The following is a 22644-nucleotide window of genomic DNA, read 5'->3' on the forward strand; positions in this document are numbered from 1 at the left end:
GATTTTAATGATAGAAATATTTTCATTGCTCTGAAGTTTACTTGCCATATAGTGAGCCTTTGTGGCTTTCTCAGATGCTCTGCTCTACCCATTTAAGAAATGAGAAAAGGAAGAAAGGTATGTTAAGTGAGTTGCCTGGAGGGATAAAAAAAATCCATGTGAGACTGGAACAAGGTTTCGGAATACTGCTTAAGTCAGTGTCGTGTCTTCAGCTGATAGATTTCTTGTCCAGCACAATCCATTTTGGTGCTCTACATTTTGTAGCTTAATTTATTTTGACACTGAGACTCAGCCTAAGAATTACATTAACATTCTGTGCCTTTTTGCCATTCAGCTGTCTCTTGCAAAGGTCCTCTGTCATGTTCTTGCCCTAGGTTAATATAGTAAACAAGATGTATTTCAGTGTATGTATCAGAGAGTGATTTCTATATAAGTACTGTGAATTTCCTGACTGTTTATGTATTGCAGTGTAAATTGGAGCATGTAAGACAATGCATAAATAATTTTTCTTCCATTGTGAGACTGTTAGAAGCAGGTCTTCTGTTTTGACTTGAAACTATTACCTTGGAAACTAAACATTTGCACAAAGTCCACAAAAACACTCTATCAGAGTATGCCTATGAGGTTACCTTCCATGTGGATTTAAGGAATTTTCTGATTTTATTTTCTTTAGGTCAATGGAACAGAAATTGAATATGAATTTGAAGAAATTACTTTGGAGAGGGTAAGTGTGATTTATTCTCTCTTACAGAAAAAAAATATGTGTAATAAAAATAATTATGAATTAATTATGAAATTGGTTAAGAATAAAATTGTTTATAATTTGAATAAAGGTGTTCACTGTTAATTCTAAACTATAAAAATGTGAGTGATGCAACGAGTAAGTCCTTCATGCTATTATCAGGTTTAGCTACTTGCATTCAAAATGCTTTTCTTCCCTATAACTCTGTCAGTGTTCAGTTGGGTGTTTGGTTATTGTGAAGAGCCTCTGTGACTTGGTAACTCCCTTTTTAGCTTGTCACCTGGAACTGTGGAATGTTTTCTCTTTTAAAATCTTTGTTTTTCTTGAATATGTGCATAATAGAGGACATGTAGTGTTATAGTACAAAAGAAAAATTTCAAAAGGCTTTTTAATGTTCAAGTGGCTACATAAAAGCTATAGACCATTTCTATGTGTAAAAGATACATTTACTCAAAGGCTGAATTACCTGAGCTGTAATCAGGGCTTGCAGTGAAGGCTTTGTTGGTAACGTGGTTTGAAAGTAGCACCAAAACCAAAGAGATATGTGCTGCACCATGTCTCCCTGGATTTGGTGTTTTTTCCTTGCCTTTTGGTTACACAACTGTTGTCCTTACAGTGCTGACTTTGACAAAGATCAAGGCCAAATGGGCCATGAATGGTATGAGAAAGAAAGTCTAAGCTTTGTAATGTGTCATAATGCTTACAAAGATTTCTAACGGATACAAGAATGTCACTGCTGAATTCCTTCAGTGTCCTACCACCATCTTGGCGATGTGAAGTTTTTCAATCTTGAAGCACAGTTCAGCTTCTTTCTACATAAAATGACTGAATGTGAGGCCAGATTTATCAAGGTGTGGCTGATGCCATATGAAAAAATTCCTGTAAGGTAGCAAATTACCATTAAATTAGATACTTAAATTATATAATTCACTGCACTTTTTCTGCATGTTCTATTTTTAATTGTCCAGGATAATGAATTCCACAACCATTCAACTTAAAGGGATACACGTTTATGTTCTCATTGATTTGCTCTCTTACAAATTATGAAAGAACAATATATCTTTTTATCATAGCCATCTTTATAACAGATAACATATAAGGTTATAGGCACTTTTTATCTACTGTCTCTCAACTTACTTGTGCATCACTAGTTATTCATTGGACTAGAGTTTCCAAAGGTCACTGAACAGAAAACAGAACACATGCCTCCTGGGTGATATTTTGAAAAGCACTTTATTTTTAACAGATGTGGAAGTTACCAGCGTACATACTGCAGAACGAATGTGATTTGCATCTCCTGTACCTGGCAGATGCGGATAATTGTTTACTCATAGTGCAGTGTAATATCAGTTACAGGCTGAACAACAATAGGAAGAAGAGATACAGATCTTCACGGACAGTGTTTCAGTTGTTTTCTCGATGCTGCTGGATCTGTAGCTTCTGATTACTACTGCTTGATATGTTCTGTCACATGTATCAGTGTTTTGTCTCAAAGGCAGGGTACTGTGTCTTCTGGTTTTTGTGTGAGATATAAACCACAAGTGATTGCCTTTAAATAGCTGTCATTCATGTCAGACTAAAAGCGTTTTCAGAAAAAAAGATACTCTCCATGTTGATTATCCATTTTCTTCCACTAAACTGCTTTTAGAACTTAGAGGGAAATTATCTTTCTGTATTTAATGGCAAAGCTATTAAAGTTGCTGCTGTTGAGAGAGAAAAATGTAGTTTGCCCATATCAAACAGCTAGTAATAAACTTTACATTTTAGTCCAGTTATTCAAGTCGCAGAATTCTGCATCCCCAAAACCATCAATGATTTTCTTCATGAAATTTTTACACATTTTGAAATGGTCAGTATAATTTAAAGGATTTTACAATGTAAAAAAAAAAAATATTGAGAGTATATTAGGGCTTTAGCACTCTTACCTGCTTTTTATTAATAATAGAATGAAAGGGAAGGTGGTATGGGATTGATTACTTCAGAGTACTTCCCAGTCTCTATAGACACCATTAATTTAATTATTAGGTCATCACCTTCATCCATAGGTGACATGGATTTGTGGGACCTATTCCTGAAGAGAGTTACTGGCTTTGCCCCACTGTGAAGAGATGGAGACATCTCTTGTGGTAAAAATACTACTTTGTGTACCTTGGCACAAAGTGTCCAGTGTGGAGCTGGGGAGCAGATCAGCAAGGCCCCAAAAATGCCAACAGCAAACCCTGCCAATGGTCTGGTCGGAAGGAAAGGGCAGGGCTTGCTGAGCATCCCTGAGCTGACCAAGACCATGCTGGTGTACCAAGCAGTTGACTGCAAGGTTACAGGGGGCTTGTGAGGAAAGATTTTTAAAAAAATTTTTCTCTTTGAAATAATGTTATTCAGTTGTTTCTATTTAAAATGTTGTGCCCTAGTTTGCAGTTAAAAAATACTTGGAGATTTGAGATTTAAAGGCTTCAGTGAGACCTGACATAGACAATTAATTTGAGGCAGATCCACCTTAAATCTGTGATCAGTGCTGCTCCAGGAGTTAAAGAAGTTGTAAGTGCATCCCTGTCAGCCCTCTCTTTAGTGGACGCTCCTATCCTTTTACTCTTCAGTTGTGCCAGCCACTTATCAGGTACCTTCACCAATCTCTGAGCTCGCTGTTAAATCATTTAGAGCTCTCATAAAAACACACTTGAATAACAGTTACAGAGTTAAGAGAAATCAAACAAATTCTTTTATGTGAAAAAAAAAATAAGACAGTTTAAATTCCTTTAGATACCTCAGAGAATATGTGAGATTCTCTGCTAACTCACCAGCATAAAATACAGATCCAGGTGTAGACTAACTTTGTGATTCATAAAAAACTACAGTGCCCAAATGCACACTCAGACAAAATTCTTCAAAATCCTTCAAAACATTACCTTGCTCTGGCTTGAATATTAAGGAAATTTTAAAAAGGAAACTCTACATAAAATGATTCATATTAGTGCAGTGATGTTAGTCTTCCATTACTGAAGGACTTGAAAAAACTATGCCCTGTGCTATCAAGAGACTGACTGGCATTTGCAAATCAGTGGTCAGTGTAAGAGATAATCAAATAGTCTCTGGTACAAAGCCTAACCAATTTCCCTAAGCTGGAGGAAAGTTTTAATTGATTGACTCCTTGGTACAAGTGCTGTGCTTGGAGACAGATGCTGAAGAAAGAATTTTAATAGGGGTTGGAATATCAGGCAATATAAATACTTACTCTGAAGAAAAGTTAAGACAGTGGGTCACTTAAGGACTTGTATTGGATTCATGCTGAGTTCAAAATCTGAGTTCGGATCTCAGAATCTTTTTGCTCATCTAACCTTGCCTGCTTTTTAGACAAAAAGAGGACATTTATGATTAGTAAAGCTGTTTTCATAGATTCTTTTCATGTTCAGTACGTATTGTCATTCTCTATCTGTATAAAAGGAGACTGGTGTTAGTTTTTGTGGAATAGACTGTTCAGAAAAATTAAATTCTATCAACACTAGAATTAAAGACATCTAGTACCCAGTGCATTTGCATCCTGAGATTAAATAACTGGTATCTGAACAGGTTGAGCTCTGACTGAGAATTTTCCCAAGGTTGAGACATGCATGAAGCATCTCTATTTCTTCTTCTTTTATACTCCTTTGAATTTTCTGGCCTGTCATAACATTTCAGGTTACACTGCAGAATGTCCCTGTTTTTTAATGAACCATATTGTTTTACAAAATTTTTAGGAACTTGTTTCATTTCCTCCTCACTTTTTCAGATTTCATTGCAATTGCCTATTGTCTCACTACAGCTGACGGAGAGAAAGGCCTGAATGCTCACATAGCATAATTATTTCCTTAGAAAATCAGGTAAAATATATTCATAGAATCATCTTCCAAAAGAGTAAATTCTCAATAATGATTTATCATCTTAGAGTTTGCTGTGTTAACTCTGATAAATTTAACTCTGTATTCACCACGTGCTCTGTTCAGTGGAGAAACTAAAAATCTACTTTGTCTCTTCTTTCCTTTGACTTGATAGTTCAGTGACATCAATAACCACCGTCAGAAGATCTAATTTTTCTGCTCCAAGATTATCATTCTCTAAAAGGTTGGGTTTCTGCATTTCACCAAATTGAAGGACTTCTTAAGATCTTAACTAGAAAGGCTAAAACTAGTCATAAGTGAGCTTTGATGAGCTCAGTTGGTTAGAACGTGGTACTAAAAACACCAACACCAAAGGTTGTGCATTTGATCTCCATATGGGCCATTCACCCAACAGTTGGACTCGATGATCCTTTTGGGTCCCTTCCAACTCAGAGTATTCTGTGAAATTATGGCTTAAAGGCTAAAATTTAAAAATCCTGAGGAAGCAGTGGAAAAAGAAATCCTTGTACATTTCAGGAAATAATTTATTACAAGCCTCAGCTTTTAATTACTTTGATACTTGTAAACCTGAAAAATAATCACTACTGTGTTATTAATCATTATTTTTTCATCACTAATTTCCTATGTAGAAGTTTTCAAAGATGTGAACAGGTGCATTCCACTGAACACTGAAGAACAGTGGGATTCGATTGTACTGAATAACACAAGTGTTTTAATTTGACTTGATGTCTTATTTTTTTATACCTATCTATATATCTTGTTTTTGTAGAGATCATAGAATTATAGAACAGTTTGGGTTGGAAGGGACCTTTAAAGGCCATCTAGTCCAAGCCCTCTGCAATGAGCAATCTAGCTTCCCTTAGATCAGGTTGCTCAGAGCCCCATCCAACATCATCTTGAATGTTTCCAGGGATGAGATACCCACAGTTTTTCTGGGCAACCTCCTCCAATATTTCACAACTCTCATTCTAAAAACTGGCTTCTTTAGATGTAGATTAAATCTACCTTCTTGTAGTTTAAAACCCTTGTCCTACATCTACAGACCCTGCTAAAAAGAAGTCTGTCCACATCTTTCTTACAAGCCCCCTTTAGGTACTGAAAGGCTGCATTAAGATCTCCATGGAGCCTTCTCTTATCCAGGCTGAACAACTCCAGCTTTCTGAGCCTGTTTTCACAGGAGAGGTGCTCCAGCCCTCTGATCACCTTTATGGTCTCCTCTGCATTCAGCAGATCCACATCCTTCTTATGTTGGGGTCCCAGAGCTGGATACAGCACTCCAGGTGGGGTCTCACGAGAGCAGAGGGGCAGAATCACTTGCCTTGATCACCTGCCACCCTGTTTTGGGTGCAGTCCAGGATACGCTCAGGACATGTCCAGCCTGTCACCAGCCAAGATCACCATTTTTTTGTATGTCTGGGATGTTGAGGTCCCTCCCCCTGCCACACTGGGAAACAAGGTTTTCACTATTAGTCAGTAGTGAATCTTTCTGCCTTTTTTAAGGTCTTAGACAGCAGTTCATGCACCAATTTGCTTTGACGTCCCAGGACTGAGACTGCAGGACACCACAGTGCCAAGAAAGTCCTCCTTTAGTTGTTTCAGAAATCTAGCAGAGTGGAAGGGAGTGGTCAAGAAATGGCTGCTAGGAAAAGGTATTTTCACAGTTTAAAAGTGCATGCCATAGATGCCTTTTGAGAACTCAGAGTGCACAAATCAATATCCAACTATCAACAGCCCCAGTGGAGTAGTCTGGCATCTTCCAACAGGAGAAAGTAAATCTTTTAAAGTGAGTGTCCCTCAGGTACCTGATGAGCTCCACCAAATTCAGAGTTGCTCTCTGAGTGTTTATTTTTGCAGAACTGTAAATGATTTCTTTATAGTTGAAAGCTTTCTCTGTGCCCTTAGTACATGTCTTCTTTGATAGGCTTTGCCTGCTTCCTAAGTGGTAGTAGCCTCAGACTGAAATAAGTCATAATTCAAAAACAGAATCCTTCTTATTGACTAGTTTATACCAGATTCATAGTAGAATAGTGACCTATAGGTGTTTATTGTTGGAAAGCTCACCCACAGGATTCTTTTTTCCTGGAAGGGGCCTACAAGAAGAGGCAGGAGTGTCTATTTATGGTACTGAGTTATCAGCAAACAGAAGATGAAAATCCCATCTTTTTCATGGTTGTTCAAACAATTTGAAATACTGATCTCTTGTGTATCCACATAGAGTCTCTGTAGTGTATTTCTCTGTGTATGTATAAAACAAAGTTCTGTGAAATAAGAAATTAAGAAAGATCCTTGAAAATACATGTGTAGTGCTTGCAATCCCTGTGCGGGAAATTCTGTTCTGCATTCTAATTCCAATCACATCTGAGTTTAGAATTGATGCTCAATTGTGTCAGTGGCTGTTTTTCACCTTCAGAGAGGTTTGTAAGTACTGGAAAGGGCAGGCTCTGACCCCTGAATGCAATGGCTGAAGCAAGGTCTGTGTTCTCCTTTCATCTCTTGTGGCTTACCAGATCTTGCCTTGACCTGAGGCTGTGCAGGAGTTAGCAATGAAAGAAACTAATGTGCAGTCCTGCTAATGGGACACTGAAATACCAGGTCAACATTTTCCAAAACAACTGCAGAATTTGGTTGCTTTAGTTCAATGACCTAAATTAAGATTCTTTGGAACAGTCTGATTTTTTTTTTTTTTTTTTTGGTAATATTGCTCGCCCAAAGCGTGTGATTTTCTTTCACCTCAGAGCAGCCCTAATTTGGTACCCAAAATATAACTAATCACTGGAAAAATTTGTTCTTATTCTGTCAGAGTTATTATGCTGAAACTATTTCTGGTCATAGAGCTGTACTACATGTCTTGTGGGAGCCTGTTCTACCAGTGCGTGGTAGAGGTACAAAACATGCCGGAATATGCATGGAAAGGCAGAAGAGCTGGGAAAGGGTGGGCTTTACCTTTTGAGAAACAGAGGCTCCTGCCTGATGTTCTTAGCTGTCATCCTCCACATTCAGTGTCTGGGACTGGAAATCAGTAAGCCCACGTAACTGTCTTACTGAAGACTACTGAAAGTGAAGACTAAGAGAAGTGAAGGAACAGCTGTCAGATATTACATCCCTCTTAGAGGTGGGACAAACTATTTTTATTTATCATTATTGCTGTTTACAATTATATGGCTAAGGAGCGTGACGAAGTAGAACTGTACTGCTGCAGCACTTGAGAGCATCCTGGAAACAGTGGCAGGACTAGGTGGACTAGTCTTATCTACAGACAGTGATACCTGGACTGCTTCAGAATACATGCTGCCAGGAGAATTCGAGTTATCCAGGGCAAATGCTAAGAAAGCCTGTGGCTTTCCCTTGAACCTTTGTTTGTAAGGAAGATTTGCCCTATATTTCATCATTGCTACAGCTGTGCAGAGGGTACATCCTTTCCCAGCTGTGTAGTCGCAGCACTTCGCATCCCAATAGGCACGACAGGAAATCTGCAAAGCCGTGAAAGGGGAGACAAAGGAGAGGAAAAGGCTTTAAGTGAATAGCGGGGGAAAAAAAATAACTGCTACACTGTGCTTAGAAAAAGAAGCTGAAATAGCACTATACATTTAGCTCCCTCTGGGTGCCTATCAAAGAAATTATTATTTTCATATTATTTTCTTAGAATTCTGCTTTTAAATCTAAGTATCTGAAAAACACTTTATGGATGCTAGCTTGGATGAATCAGAATAGTGTATTTCTTTGGATGTATCACTGCAATGCCATTTAAGCTCCTCTAAAGGCATTATTGCAGTGAAGGATGTCTCCACCCATGCATGTGTGTTAGCTTTATATTCAGAGTAAAAAAATACATAGCTTGGATTTACACCTGATGACTCAAGCTTTCCAAGACAAAGAAACTATGGATTCATTAGGCTTTTATTCACTTGTATATGTAACTTTGAATGTTTATGTATTCACTGATTCATATAATAATTTCTGGGTATTTCTTCAGATCAGGGGTTCACAGTTTGTTTCAATGAGTCCTCAGGTCCAGGGAAGATTAGGAGAGTTTTCTTGTTAAGTGAGAAACTTTAAATAACTGAATATTCTGTTACGAAAGCACACGATGGCATTTTAGTGATTTCAAAATAATTTGCCGCTTTGAAGAATGCTCAAGCAGACAAAGGGAACTGGAGATTGTTTGCCATAATTTTTAAAATTTAATAAGAGTCACTTGAAACACTGAGCTGTTTTGTTCCCAGAGGAGTAAATTTCATTCTCCAATATATTGAATCACAAGCCTGAAGTTACTTAAACTCTCTCCATTGAAAATTCACTTTTCAATGGGAACTTGTTCAGGGAGAGCACATCAGTAGAAAATACAGACACTAGAAAGAAGGCACTAGCACAGTATTAGAAAGCATTCTAAAAGTGACAGAAACAAAATAAGTCAACTGCAGGGGAAAAAATATGTATATTTCATATCAAAACTGAAGAAAAGTTGAAAAGTTAAACCTACTTTTGTGAGTATAGGAAAAAAAGAACTATTCACATTTATCTCTACTTGAATCTTATCCCTTTAACTTTGCCAAGATCACCGAGACCTTGAGTTACCTATTATTTGAAAAGTTACTTCATGCAAATCATAGCTGCCTCGAGGCAATGTTCTGCTGCTGGTTCTTTTAAATTATTATTATTGTTCTATTGACATTTTATTTTTCAGGTAATATCACCCATTTATTGCTTTTCTCTCATTTCCTAACTTACTCTCTCTCAACATACAGTTTTCAGGGAGTAATTCTGCTGCTTTTTTGTATTATTTACAACTTTACATGAAAATCGTGTTCACATTAGATGAACCTATTTAAGATATGGCCTTTCAGTCAGTTTGTTATCTGTAGCTGATGAAGTCCAAGCTTTATCTCACTTCTGTTTGGTGTTTGGAAAGTGAGCGCAGTCATTTTGTGAAGCTGTCTTGACAGTGAAGTCAAATCTGCAGAATACTGTAGTTTCTGAAAGGAATACTTAAGTGTGAAGTAGATAATACTGGTCTAAAGGAAAAAAGCTTTGTGCAATGAAACAGGGCTGCCTTTGGTGCTGTATCCTAGTCCTCAAATCTGATGGAGAAGAGCAGACCTCTTCCCTCCAGCTTAATTTTGCCTGGAAATAATTTTGCAGAAGTTTAAACCAGATTTAAGGGTGTTCTCAGTGCTTGGATTGTGTCCCAGTTTTCAGGAAGTGCAAAGAAATAGGCATTATGCTTCACACAGTTTGACTTTTCCAAACTGGCATAAACTGGCATTTTGGAACAGGCTGCCCAGGGAAACGGTGGAGTCACCACCCCTGAAAATTCAAAGAACAAGTACACATGGATCTTCCCAATATAGGTCAGGGGGCCATGGGGGTATTCAGTCAAAGGCTGGACTTAACAATCTTGGTGGTCTTTTCCAACCTTAATGACTCTATGATTCTGTGAAAAAGCCTGCTAGGAGAAATCAATCAAAGTGTGCCACCCAAGGAAACCTGAAGTGTCCCACCCTGTGATACTCCACATCAATCAGCACTAGCCACTAATGAGCACAGCTGTAAGTGTGACTTCAAAATAAACATTCTAGTCCTGAATAGAAGCTTCTGGAGCACTAGAGGCAGGGTAGGTATACACTAAAAAATCAGTTGTATGTCTCTCGGAAATGCTGTCTTTTCCAAGAAACTATGTAGGAATCTTTTTGCAGAAACACTGAGAAAGCACTGCAGAAAAAAAGAATATGAGATACAAAGAATTGGTTTGACTCAGTTTTCATTTAGCTTTGCAACTGTCATTGGCAAATAGCATGTGGATTTAAAATATGTACATTAAGTAAATGAGGAAAATGAACCTCAATTTACCGGTAGAAAATGACTCATTCTGGAGATGATAATAATCACCTCACAGCAAAGATGGTCATTTTCGAGGCAGGACTTTAAAAAGGCATCTTTGATGTACTGGATTTGTCTTTTAGAAAAAGTAATGTTTTTCATTGCAGAAAATTACTCTTCATTTTTGTTACAATTTAGAATCAATTGTAATGCATAAATTAGGGTTGTACAACCTCAAAGAATCAGTATGCCATTTTGGTAGGGAAAGATATTGCAAGGATGTAGATTAATAAGGGGGAAAAAATTGCTGGATTACCCAGACTGAATTCCATAACTGTCATTGCTGTGCATCTTAACACATTATCTCAATAAAAAATTCAAATTTGTTCTTTCAATGCAGCATTGCAATTATTTTCTGTTCATATGCATTTGTATTTGAAGCAGTCACAAGATCATTTGCCTTTCATTTAGAACTACCACTTATAGCTTATCTTTGCCTCTGTGAAGGAAAGAAAAGCTTTTCCTTGTCACAAGAGGGCCAATAATTTATCTGATGTACTTTTTTGCAAAGCAGTTTTGCAGGAGCCATGGCCAACTTTGTAGCGTGTGTAAATTCTTTGAAATTGTATGATATAGACTGTTTCCTCTCAATTTTGTCCCTGTGTTTAAAACTGAAACTAGATGTCAAATGGATAAGGTAACTCCAGGTATGTGAAGCAGTAAATAGATGAAAAGCAATTGCATGCTGCTTATGCATGTTTTATACTGCAAGATGTTGCTTTACCCTAAGAATTTGACAATTTGACCTAGCTGGTGAGACTCAAGCATGGCTTGAAAGTCATCTTATGCAACTTAATGTGATATATGAATTCTGACTGAATTCTATGAATAATTTATTATTTGAGTGGTTTTTAATTTTGCAGAGTTTATGTTGTTCCACATTTCCTGTACCTCACCTGCAAAGGAGAAGAGAGCTCCTGGTAGCAATGTAATACAAAGATTTCCATTAATAGATTACATTGTATACGAAAAACCCAAAACCAAACCAAACAAAAAAAAGCTCAAAAAACCAACCAACCCCTCTTCCCCCCCCCCCCCCCCCCCCGAAAAAACTCCAAAACCATTAAAATAAATTACGGGCTTGTAACTTTAATCTTTGCTAATGTCCAGTAGTGCTTTAAAGTGAAAATGTTTCTCCTAACTGTGAGGAGGATGATCACGTACTTTGTGTTTCTATTGTATTTCATGATGGAGAAACTTGAAGCGCAGAAAAGCAGGCCAGCTGTAAAAATGGCATGAAAACACACGTCTTAGGATCTGGAGTCTAGTAGCCTACCTTTTGAAGTCCACTTTGAAAAGTACACAGGGGAAAGTACCTATTCCATTGGTATCAAGGACCTTAATAGTACTTCAAAATTGACATAAGTTTAGGAAATATGGGAGAGAAGATAGCATTTTTATACTCTTCTAATGTCCCTTGAATTTTTAAGATGGATAAAATATGTGCTCTTACTACTTGTCCATCAAATATTTATTTAGGAGTGATAATAAATATTTGACAAATAGATATTTTTATTAAATTTCCAAAGCAGAAATAAGGCTATGACACAGAGTGAGGTATTTTTACATGTTTTTGTCAATAAACATATAATTAAAACACTGAATATTGAAAACTAAATTGGATTTTTAAGCAAGGAGAAATGCTACACCTATACAACTTATATTAAGTGAATATGCTTAGAGATTTCACATTAAGCATTGTCCTGGGAAATCTAGAGATCTATTGTTATAATTCAAGTGGGAGGAAGGCCTTTCTGGGAGGAAGCTTAGAAAATGAAAATGGCTTTTTTAGGTGTATTCATTATAATGTGGCTTAGGGAGAAATGAGTGAGTTAAGAGTGTGTGTAGACCTACAGTAAAAAGAAAATGTGACTGCTACATTGAGTTAAGTAACAAAGGCCATTAAAAATCAATGTCTCCCCTGATTTTCCACCTCCAAACAGTGTCATTGCTCATCTCTCCCCACAGCAGAGAAATATCCATCAAAACAGGCTGTGAAAAAACATGATCTTCCTGAAACTTCAGCACTAGTTTAACTAGGTGGAAGGAAATCAGAGAAATTCAAGTACAGCAAGGGCTCAGACTCTAATGTAGCTGTGTATGAATAAACTCCAAAACTATCTTTAATTATAAGAATGATCTAAACCTTGATTTTCCAGCTTGATTTCTAAAGGAGTTAGTTGAACAGCATCTGCGTCTGTTGTGCTGAGTTTTCAAAAATCTTTGAGCACTGAAGAAATTTGAACATGTTGAAAGAGAGCTAACACCCTGGTGATGTTTAAAAAGGGTAAATGGATGGAGTGATTCATCCCAGTGTCTGTGTAGGTTAGAGGAAAAGGACTGCTAGCCTGTTCTGGGTAAAACACAGGTATTTTTCACTGGCTGAGTCTGAAGTATGTGTCAAGAAAGAAAATGCAGCCTGTGTATGAAATCAAGGACTGTTGAAAGCAGTGAAACTGAAAAGAAGTCCTGGGCCTCCTTGGCTGGTCATCAACCAAATACAAATTTTTACTTCAGTGTTGTAACCAAGGATCTGGTGAAGACCTACAGTGCATAACTGAGAGCTGTAGATTAGAACAGGTTTTGGATGTGAAATATAACAGGAGTTGGCACCTGATGTGTAAAACTTTTGGAATGTTTTGCTTAATTCTACCCGAAAAAGATACTGTTAACTAAAGTGTCTTTAGGAGAGACCTTGAGGGTTATTGTGACCTTGAAAAACACACTTAGAGACACAGGTACCATCATGAATTTATTTTCTTGGGGGGGAGGAAATTAAGAGGTGACTTGGTCAGTGGAAACATGCATTTAAATGACAAATAACCTTTAAGAGAGTGTTCTTCATCCTATCTGGAAGGAGATAAAAGGAGCTGATGGTTTGATGTTGAATTTAGACCTGTGGAGACTGGACACAAGTATGTTAATAGGTCAGCAATGGCAAGGGAGCGGGACTCGATGAAAGTTTTAGTAAAGGTAGGTGATAGAAAAGGGGAAAAAAAGAGCATATTGAAAGTACTAAGAAGGAGATAACATTAATGAATTCGGAAAGGGTTGTCAAACACTAACTGATCTGATAAAGGGTAAAACCAGACATTTTGGGAAGGACAGGGGACACAGCAGCATGTCAGTGGTGAAGATCAGGTTCAGCCGTGTTGGTGTATATATGTGACACATAGCTGTGATTGTGGCATATTTTTAAGGGAGCAGCAAGGCAAGCTAAATGCTCTGAAACAACATACCAGCCTTTACTGCAATCCTTCTTTTATGACAAGTAGATGACATTAAGTAAGGAAGGCATTAAAGCTACCATTTTTGTTTGAAAGACGGAGGTCTCAGGGAGCGCAAGGAGACAGATGTGTGCTCAATTTCTAAAAGAAGGGGGGAAATTGCAAGCCTATCCTGGCTTTTGTCTCCTTTTTGCAGTAATTGCTCTGCATAAGGAAGAGACGTTGTGGAATTAAGTGACATTTTTCTCCAGAGAGGATTTAAGTAGGTCCTACAGCCTATATTAGGCAGGAGTTCAAGGTAAATGATCCAGTTGTGTCCTCTGTCTTAGATTAACTTTTAGGCATTGATTATGTACTTGGTTATAGTTATAAAAGTAACAGTTTTTCAAAACTGTATTTGTAAATTAAATATCTTTATCTCCTTGTTCTGAGGAATGGGGTGTTTCAGGTGCTATAGCATCAGCACTGTTGTTAAATGCTAAAATTTTAATGGGGACCAGAGTCAGTAGAGGCCAACCTCACAAGTTCTTAATGTTTACCAGATGATATATCAGAGTGCCATCACTGGAAAACATTCTTCCATAAATGGAGGCTGAACTCTGTGTGGCTGAAGTGATTTTTTAATAGGTTGTTTGAAACTTTCAGGAAAAATTGTCTTCAGTTTGTTCAGATCTGCTCAGGATTTAGTGGAGGAGGGATGGCATATAACCATAATGTATGTGTCAAAAATAAATGCTCGTTGAAAACAATTGCCAAGAAAAAGTGGTTGAAGTAACACACACTTAAAATAAACAAAACTTTAAATGAGAAATAAGCATTAGACAAAATCAGCCTACATGAAGAGGAAACAAAAACAGTAACAGCTGTTATGGGACACAAATGTATGCTTTGGAATTTGTCAGATTTTCATTCCTGTTATATTATTCTGCTATGCTTAACAAACATTTTGCTTTTATTGTATTATCTCAGGTAAACCTACTCTCTAGATACCATGACTAACTAGCAAAGGAGATTTATAGATACAAAAGCTCTTGGTTCACTGAAAAAACAGAGTGTATCTATGAAAAATGCACAAGTCAAATTGAATAATGAAGCACTACAGAGAGCATAACCACATTAACTATTTCTGAACAGGAATCTGCAATACACTGGCAGGACTAGGATGCTAAATTCAGTCAATATACTCTTCTGCATACTACGGAGCCAATGTTAGTTTGAGGTTCATTGTATAGCAACACATTTGAAGTAAAACCATGTCTGAAAAACCCACAAAAATCCCTTGCTGTCAGGTGTGCAGTGAAAAACAAACTCATGAAAAGATTGATAGGAAATAAAAGCAAAATAAAGCTCAAAACCAGGTGGGTTTAGTTGCAGGTGAATTTTAGACTGCATGGAGATCTACAGGAGAGAAAGAGTTTGTTGAGAATCTGAATAGCAAACCATCATTTTTAAAAGTTAAGTTGAAAATGGAACTAGAACTGTAAACATTATTACTAAAATAATAGTTTTATAAAAATATCAATGACTCCAAATCCTTTCTCCATCTTGAAATTTTAAAAATATTTTCTTATTTAGAATAACAAAAAATACCCTTGAAAATACCATCAAAAAGTATAATGCTCCCATTTCCAGTGAGGGTTTTTATTTTGTTCTGGTTCTACCTTTATCTTAATGATGCCCTAGCTTTCAGAGTTCTTTAAAATCTGGTGATAATTGCTTTCTTTCCTTTGGAAAACGTAAGTTTTTTTATGACGTTACAGTGTAATAATTACCTGTATAATTAACTTTAAAAAAAATTAAATATCAAAGTTATGCATCTATGAAGATGCCTGGTAAAGTGGTTATCAGAATTAGTGAGTGTTGGGGTTTTTTTGATCAGGTTTAAAAAAATATGTAATAAAAGAAACAAGTGGTTCACAGGATAATGTAATCATGAATTTACTTCTCCACATTTGGCAGAAAGGGAGCTGCCACCCTTTAAAGGTGGTGTTTGTGGCTTGGATTCATAAAGGGCCTCAGATGGCCAAAACAGCCACATAGGTGAATTAGGCATAGACAATTTAGGCACTACAGGGTCTGTGTGCGTCAGCAGGTGCTGCAAATGATGCTGGGGATCTTAATTCCAGTCTTGTGCTTTCCTAGAAGTACTGCTGCTCATAGATCATCATGACTTGTCTTTCTACTGGCACCACTCATGAACATGATGTCCCTGAGTTTGGATGGCTTAAGAAGTTTAATTGCCCAGAGGTTCTCTGAACCTGCTCATTTACTGGGGAGGAAAGAATGACCGTGTGGTAGCTGTTACTGTCTCACCATTCAAGTGGAGGTATGGATGATGAAGGTCTCAACCTGGGGAGGAGCTATGAGCACAGTATCCATTTCCTAAGAAAGCACTTTAGTCCTCAGGCCATTTGCATCCATAAGATACTGGGATGCTTGACCCTTCCTTCCAAAGGAAAAAGTGGAAAGAAAAGCTACTGTGAAGTCAGAATTCATGATTTTGAGTATTAGGAAGGGAATAGATTAGAGGGAATTTGTTTCTTTAGCCCAAGGATGTTAAACTTTCCCAAAGAGACTGGAAATTGTTTAAGGGAGTACAAGGATATTTTTAATCTTAAAAAGTTTCAAAAGTTTCTAAAATCCAGATACAACACTAGGTGTGAACTCAGTGAGTGGGTAGAAAACTGGATCTCAGGTCCTGTTCTATTTCAGCTGCAATGGATTATCTCTTCTTGAAGTGCTGTGTCTTTTTATTACTCCAAATATTTGCTAAAATTTTTATTCAGGATGCTATTTATGATATCAGTTTACTGACTACTGGTCTGATATAGGGAAAGGAATGTGGCTTTGTTTTCATTTTGAAATTAGAGAATCCTCATCTGCTTCATTTCTAGGATACAAAAGCATTTTCTGGACAGCCAGAAATTTTAACAGGTGGGTTTAAGTCTTTCTTTTTTGACGTATCTAACCAGAACACATTTGGGAGATGGTTCAGATTAATTTCAGAGTTTCTGGCACTATCCAAGCACTTTTGGGAAATTATGTCAGTTGTTGCATTGATAAGAACAACTGATCCAAACCTCTCCTGCAACAGCAAATCCTTTTAATAGTGTACTGCAAAGTGTTTGAGGGATTTGAAGGTCACAGTGTTTGCATCATAGACAATGGTGCGTACTTCAAAACAAAAGTGCTGCAAGGAAAGCATATATGAGTTCTCTCTGTATGTAAGAAAGGGCAGCTTATTCCCGTTACACAATACTTGGGATCTCTAACATTTACACTGTGGAAAACCTAGTCATTAGACATATATCATTTAATTACTTGATGGTAAGAATTATGTCAACATCAATTTGAAGAGACAACTGCAGAAAATGGGAGCTGATTTTATAAGTTTTTCCTGTGGATTCTGGGTCAACATCTTTGTGCTGCAAGGTAGAGTCTGAATTCCATGGAAGCAAGTTTGAAGGCATTAGACACAGGCAATACTGAATGAAAAAGTAAGTCAATCCTAAATAATTATTTTGTTGCAGCACTAAATTGTTTGAGAAAAGAGTTCATTGTTCTGGAGATACTGAGAAAGAAGGCATTAACTCAATGGATTTAAAGCAGACTTAAATGGATGGAGAAACCATTCTTTCTAATTATTTTGTTCTAGTGTCATAAGGCAAAGACAAGTGTCTGTTTCTTCCCTTCCCTTTCTTCTGTTTTCATTTGTTTTCTCTCCTTTCTTTTATCTTTGTAATGCATCAATTAAATAGTAAAGCACTTAGCAATAAAGTCTCCTTGAAACAAGCCTAGTGAGACAGCACTGTCGTTTAGCAAGGAATTATAAGTAGCACTGCTATTAAACCTGAAAACTGACAAAAATTCACTTAATTATTCTTTGGTTTTGTTTATATGCTAACCAAAACCAGTGTCCTCTCATATTTGGAGGAGAGAAGAGTGTGTTGCTGTTTGCTCCATCTTACGTAGTAATATGTGGCTATACAACAATCAAAAAGAAAGCAAGCCGTAATCTGAAAAGGTTATATGAGCTAAAGAAATGGCAGTATCCTGTACTTTTTGAAACTTAGAGGGGTAGTGAAGAAGAGAGAATGCTCTTGTAGCTGCTGAGTAACAAAATGCAAAGAAAGAAAAAACTAAAAGGGTCCACTAGAAATTCTGAAGGAATGGGTAGAGAATAGAAATCAGATCATCAGAGAATACAGATGGCATGTTCATCTTGCTTTAGGCTCACACCCATAAACTGATCTAAAGCCTCATGAAGTCAATAGGAGGCTCTTCGCAGTCACTAATGGATTTTGGATCTGGCCTTAACAAAGAGGGTGATACAGGCTAATTGCCTTACTTAGTCTGCTGATAGAGCTGATAGATGTAGTTTCATAAAAGCAAACAAGTCAAAGACTTTTACGATTCTTTAGCCAAATATCTACAGGGTAAAGAGCTTGCAGAAACCACAGCAGCCAGAGGCTTTGTTCTGTATTGATTTTGTGTTTCAATCAATATCATTATTTGTGTATTTTTCATGTTTCTATGCAAATACTTCATAAATAATAAATTTAGTAATTTTGTACATGGACAGTGGGAAAAATGGCCCATGGGTTATTTAGCTTTTTATGCACTCAGCCTGTTTCTATGTGTTATTGATTTTTAAAATACACAGACTAATGTTAATATAGAAATTATTTTGCCATCTGTATCACCCTGACTTTGCTTATTGCTATCCCCTTATTCTCACTGAATTTGGTGATGTTGTTTCAATTTTAGTATTTCTGCTTAGTGAGAGAAGGGGACTGCACAGGATACACAACTTCTCTGTTTGGAGGACCTGTGGTGCTAATAACAGACTATGCCTGGATTTAAATGACAATATATTTCTTTACCAGATGGTAACTGAAACAGAAAGAATTGGTAATATTTTATATCTCATTAATAAAGACCTCAGAGAAGATCTGAATTTAGCAAAGAACTTAGGACCAAATCCTTTCAAATCAATTGTTTAAATTAAAATGTTTTTGCTGAGTTTCTCTATGTATGAAGGAAGAACTCTTGGAAACCAACGGAACAAATTAATCAGCTAAGTTATGGAGGTCAACACTGGGAATGGAGAAAACTTCAAAAGACTTTGAATGAGTATTGTGACTTAGTAGGAAAATAAAAAAGAGCTTTAAGGAAAGATCCTTAAGTGGGGGAGAAAATACTTCTAAAAGGATATTAAGAGTAGAAAATAGATTGGTCTGGGGCAAATAGTATATCTGAAAGGTCAATATTTAACAGAACAGTGAGACTTAGCAAGAGTCAAGCTGAAAAAGATCTTTCTTAAAAAGAAAATATGGAAATCTAAATAGAAAAGGGAGTAAATTTTGGAGCACTATCTGGTGAGATGAAATAATTATTGGTTTTGTGCCATCTACAAACTAGTATTTTGAATGCATATTTCTTAAGGGCTCTTACTTTGAGTATGAATGAAGGACAAAGTAGCAAATTATTTTAAAATAGAACATATGAGCAAGGAAAACTTCAAGAGTCTGAAATTAATTTAAGATGTGGAAGAAAGGTGATTTCCTTTCTAGAATTTTAAATAAACAGAATGAAGTTTATAATACATTCATAAAGGCAGTGGTCGCACATTTGAAGCAGAATATAGAAAATTGGTGTAATGGGAAAGGAGAAAATACGTTGTAGCCCATAGTAGCAGCTAAATAGCATGCTAAACTTAGAACAGCTCTGAATGTTCCTTCACATCGGGGTCATGGAAATAAACAGAAAGTTGTATAAAATTCAACACAATTTAGCAAAGCTAGATGGTACAAGGGTAATTTGATAGCTTGTTTTTTTGACTGACTCCCTAGGAAAAGAAAACCTATTCTCCCTTTCTTGACTTGAACATAGTAAGCACTGTGGGGATTAGTAAAAAAAAGCTCCGGAATAGATGGTACCTGTCTTTATGGGAGATGACAGGGATTGCTCTGAAGAGGTAACTGTCAGGCTGGACGATTATTAATGAGTCCTTCTTGATGGTTTCCGAGATGTGCCCTGTTTAGTAATGATCTTGGCACAAATAATTTCTACTTGACGTACTCTGTGTCAGTGAAATTACCTGATGTCACAGCACTGGGAAAAGTTTTCAGTATGGGGACGATGTCAGTGTGCTAAAGAGATCAGTGGGTAATCTCAAGCACTAATGTAAAAGAAAGGTAATTAAATGTAATCATGCCAAGTGATGTGTTAAGTACCGATAACTAAGAACAGGAACTTCTGCCGTGTAACTACAGCTCATTAGCAGACAAAGGTGGAAAAGATTTTCATGAAGTAGTTTTGTATAAGTAAATTAATCTTAAGTCATCATAAAAAAGACAAACCGAAGAAGATGTGCAGGCCTACCAATATCAAAGGAGGTGTTTTCTGTACGTAAAAAGAGATATGAAAGTTATGTGCCGAAGTGTCATTAGATCTGTTGGAATATTGCATTTGTGACTGGTTTCCTGTGTTTAAAAGAGTTGATTTAAATGAAGATAAGTTCAGGAAATGGCTACTAGAATACTGTAGGTAATAGGCTGGCATCTGAAAATACTCTAAAAACTTGTCCCATTAAGCCTAGAAAAACAAAGTCTGAGACAAGAGATTATTATCATTTGTAAATACAGTTGAGGGTAAAAACCAGAGAGAAAAGATAATTAGGAAGATTAAAGGAAATTGTTGATAGAACAACAAATGTGTCTGAATTGATCCTCTATAAATTTCAGCTGAATGTCGAACAAAGTAACTAACCTTTAAAGCCATTAAGCTTTCCATCCAAACACTGACTTTATGGTATAGTCTTCCAGTAAGGATAATTTCTGAAGTAAATTACTTTATACAGTTGCCTGCAGCAGCCATACGGCTCAACTCAGAAAACCAGGACCTCTTCCTGTGATTCTGAGGAATGTGCTCACAGACAACACTGTAGGATTCATGATTTTAAAAGCCTGTCTAGACAGATAAATAGCGCAGATCAAATTCTCATTTGCATGCAGAATGCATCCTGTAGTAAACTGGTGCTCCAGGGCTAGACTGTGATTTTGAAGCTACACCTGCTTCAGATGCATTAAAGCGTCCTCTACATCCCTCCTCAGGCTATGTAAGAGCCACAGATGTGCTCTCTTGTCACCTGAGCAGGTGGTTGGTTTATGCATCAATAACTTCAGCTGCCCTTACCCGTTCACCACAACTGAATGGACAATACAATTTGCCTCTGGTGTTGAAATAAGGAGATGAGGGAGCTTGTGGTGCATGAGGACCCAGTCTGAGTGTTGTGGTTAACTCGCCCCCACCAGCTCAGGACCATGCTGAAAGGCAGAGTGGGTGTATCAAACTGTAGCTGGACATGTTTCCTGAAGTTATTTTATGCTGTTCTCAGCACCTGGAAAGTGTTGTCTACTTCTGTGTTTGTAAAGTGCTGGGATAATCAAGTGCTGCTTCGTGACTAGCATTCCTAGGGTTAGCACAATACACCTGATAAATGAGTAAATTGTTGTTCATCCAGTGATGGATTTGTTTATATAAAGCTGACGAGATTTCACAGAACTACTGGTGCCTGGTTTTGCAGTGTTTACCTATCATTTCACTACTTTTTCTTACATTGGAAAAGATATGACAGCTCTGCTCTTAACTAGTTTTCTCCTTGGCGTGCAGGTATCTGGGCTTTTCAGGTCATGCTATTTTTCGAAATGGCTATTAATGGACTTGGGAAAAGGAATATTTATCCCTGAACTATCCTTATCAAGTAATGAAAACAAATGTCCCTTGACAGGTATAGAGGAGGAGATCAAAAGGACATACATGCTGCTTCATTCAAATTCTTTTACACTGGACAAAAACATGATTCTTTTCACTTGTGAAGTTTTAGCTATGTTCGAAGACTCCACTTCCTTTCACTCCAGTCCTTACCTGAAAAGAGTGCAAGGAATCCAATTCGTCTTTGCCAGTGATCATTCCTCTCTTCTGAAAAGGCAAAGAGGAGACCAATAGTTTTAATTGTGCTTCAGCAACTACATATTAGTTATTTTTAAGGCATATTTCACATTTCTCACCTGTGCGTTCTGTGTCAATGATTTGTTCTTGACCTGGCTTATTTTTGCCAGAGATGAAGTTTTTATCCCATTGCGGTTTTCTTTCTTGTCCATTAAGTCCAAAACAAAATTATTCTTCCTTCATTGTCTCACTCATCATCACCATCTCAAGTGCTGAAAATAAAGGAAATATATATGCCCAGAATTTTATTAAAGTAGTTGGAAACACACAAGATTTCAGTGGTTAAGTAGGATAGTTTTCCTTAGTTCTCATTCTCTTTGGTTTATTTAAAAAATTATTCTTCATGTGAGTAGAATTTATTTAATTTAATTTATAATTCACTGCTTAGTGCATTAATGGTCAGTCTTCTTTGATTGTTTTCACTTTTTTTTTCTTAATTTAAAGCAGAAAAGCAATCACATGTCAAAAATGAGAAGGTACAAAATGTCAAATTTGGAGCTCCTTAGCTTAAACAGATCCTTGCAGCTCTGTAAATGATATGAGGTCATGCAGTTTTAGCACACAGTTCAGTGCAGCACGTGACTGTGGGGCCACAGAAGTGTCAGAGCCCAGGGTCTCTGTACACCAGGTGAGGCTGAAAGAGATAGTGAGGAAAACAGGGAGAAGAGTTAAAAGTTCACATCTGCTGATCTATGCATGGTGAATATTTCATTCCAAGTCTTTTCATGCAAGTTAGAATATCCATGAGGAAAAGGTGTTTGTGAAGAAATTTCCTAAATCTTGGTGTTACATATTAACAAGAATGTGTTGATTATCCTGGAAATCACTGATAGCTCTTTTCACCACTTCTACCAAGACAGGGTTGTGTCACTGTGCTCTTCCAATTCGTGTTTGTCATCACTTGCTGAATAGC

General features: G+C 37.0%; 1 protein-coding gene across 25 annotated transcripts in view; it reads left to right on the top strand.

The window, feature by feature from the left end:
• Positions 1 to 22644, top strand: part of DLG2 (discs large MAGUK scaffold protein 2) — a 1001432-nt gene that overhangs the window by 627736 nt on the left and 351052 nt on the right. For all 25 annotated transcript variants that reach the window (XM_032099063.1, XM_032099062.1, XM_032099064.1 and 22 more), the window contains one exon: positions 674 to 724. In XM_032099063.1, coding sequence (XP_031954954.1) covers positions 674 to 724 — 51 coding nt within the window. The remainder of the gene's footprint in view (positions 1 to 673; positions 725 to 22644) is intronic.

The sequence above is a fragment of the Corvus moneduloides genome, chromosome 2 (genome assembly GCF_009650955.1).
Source record: "Corvus moneduloides isolate bCorMon1 chromosome 2, bCorMon1.pri, whole genome shotgun sequence".
Classification (NCBI taxonomy): domain Eukaryota; kingdom Metazoa; phylum Chordata; class Aves; order Passeriformes; family Corvidae; genus Corvus; species Corvus moneduloides.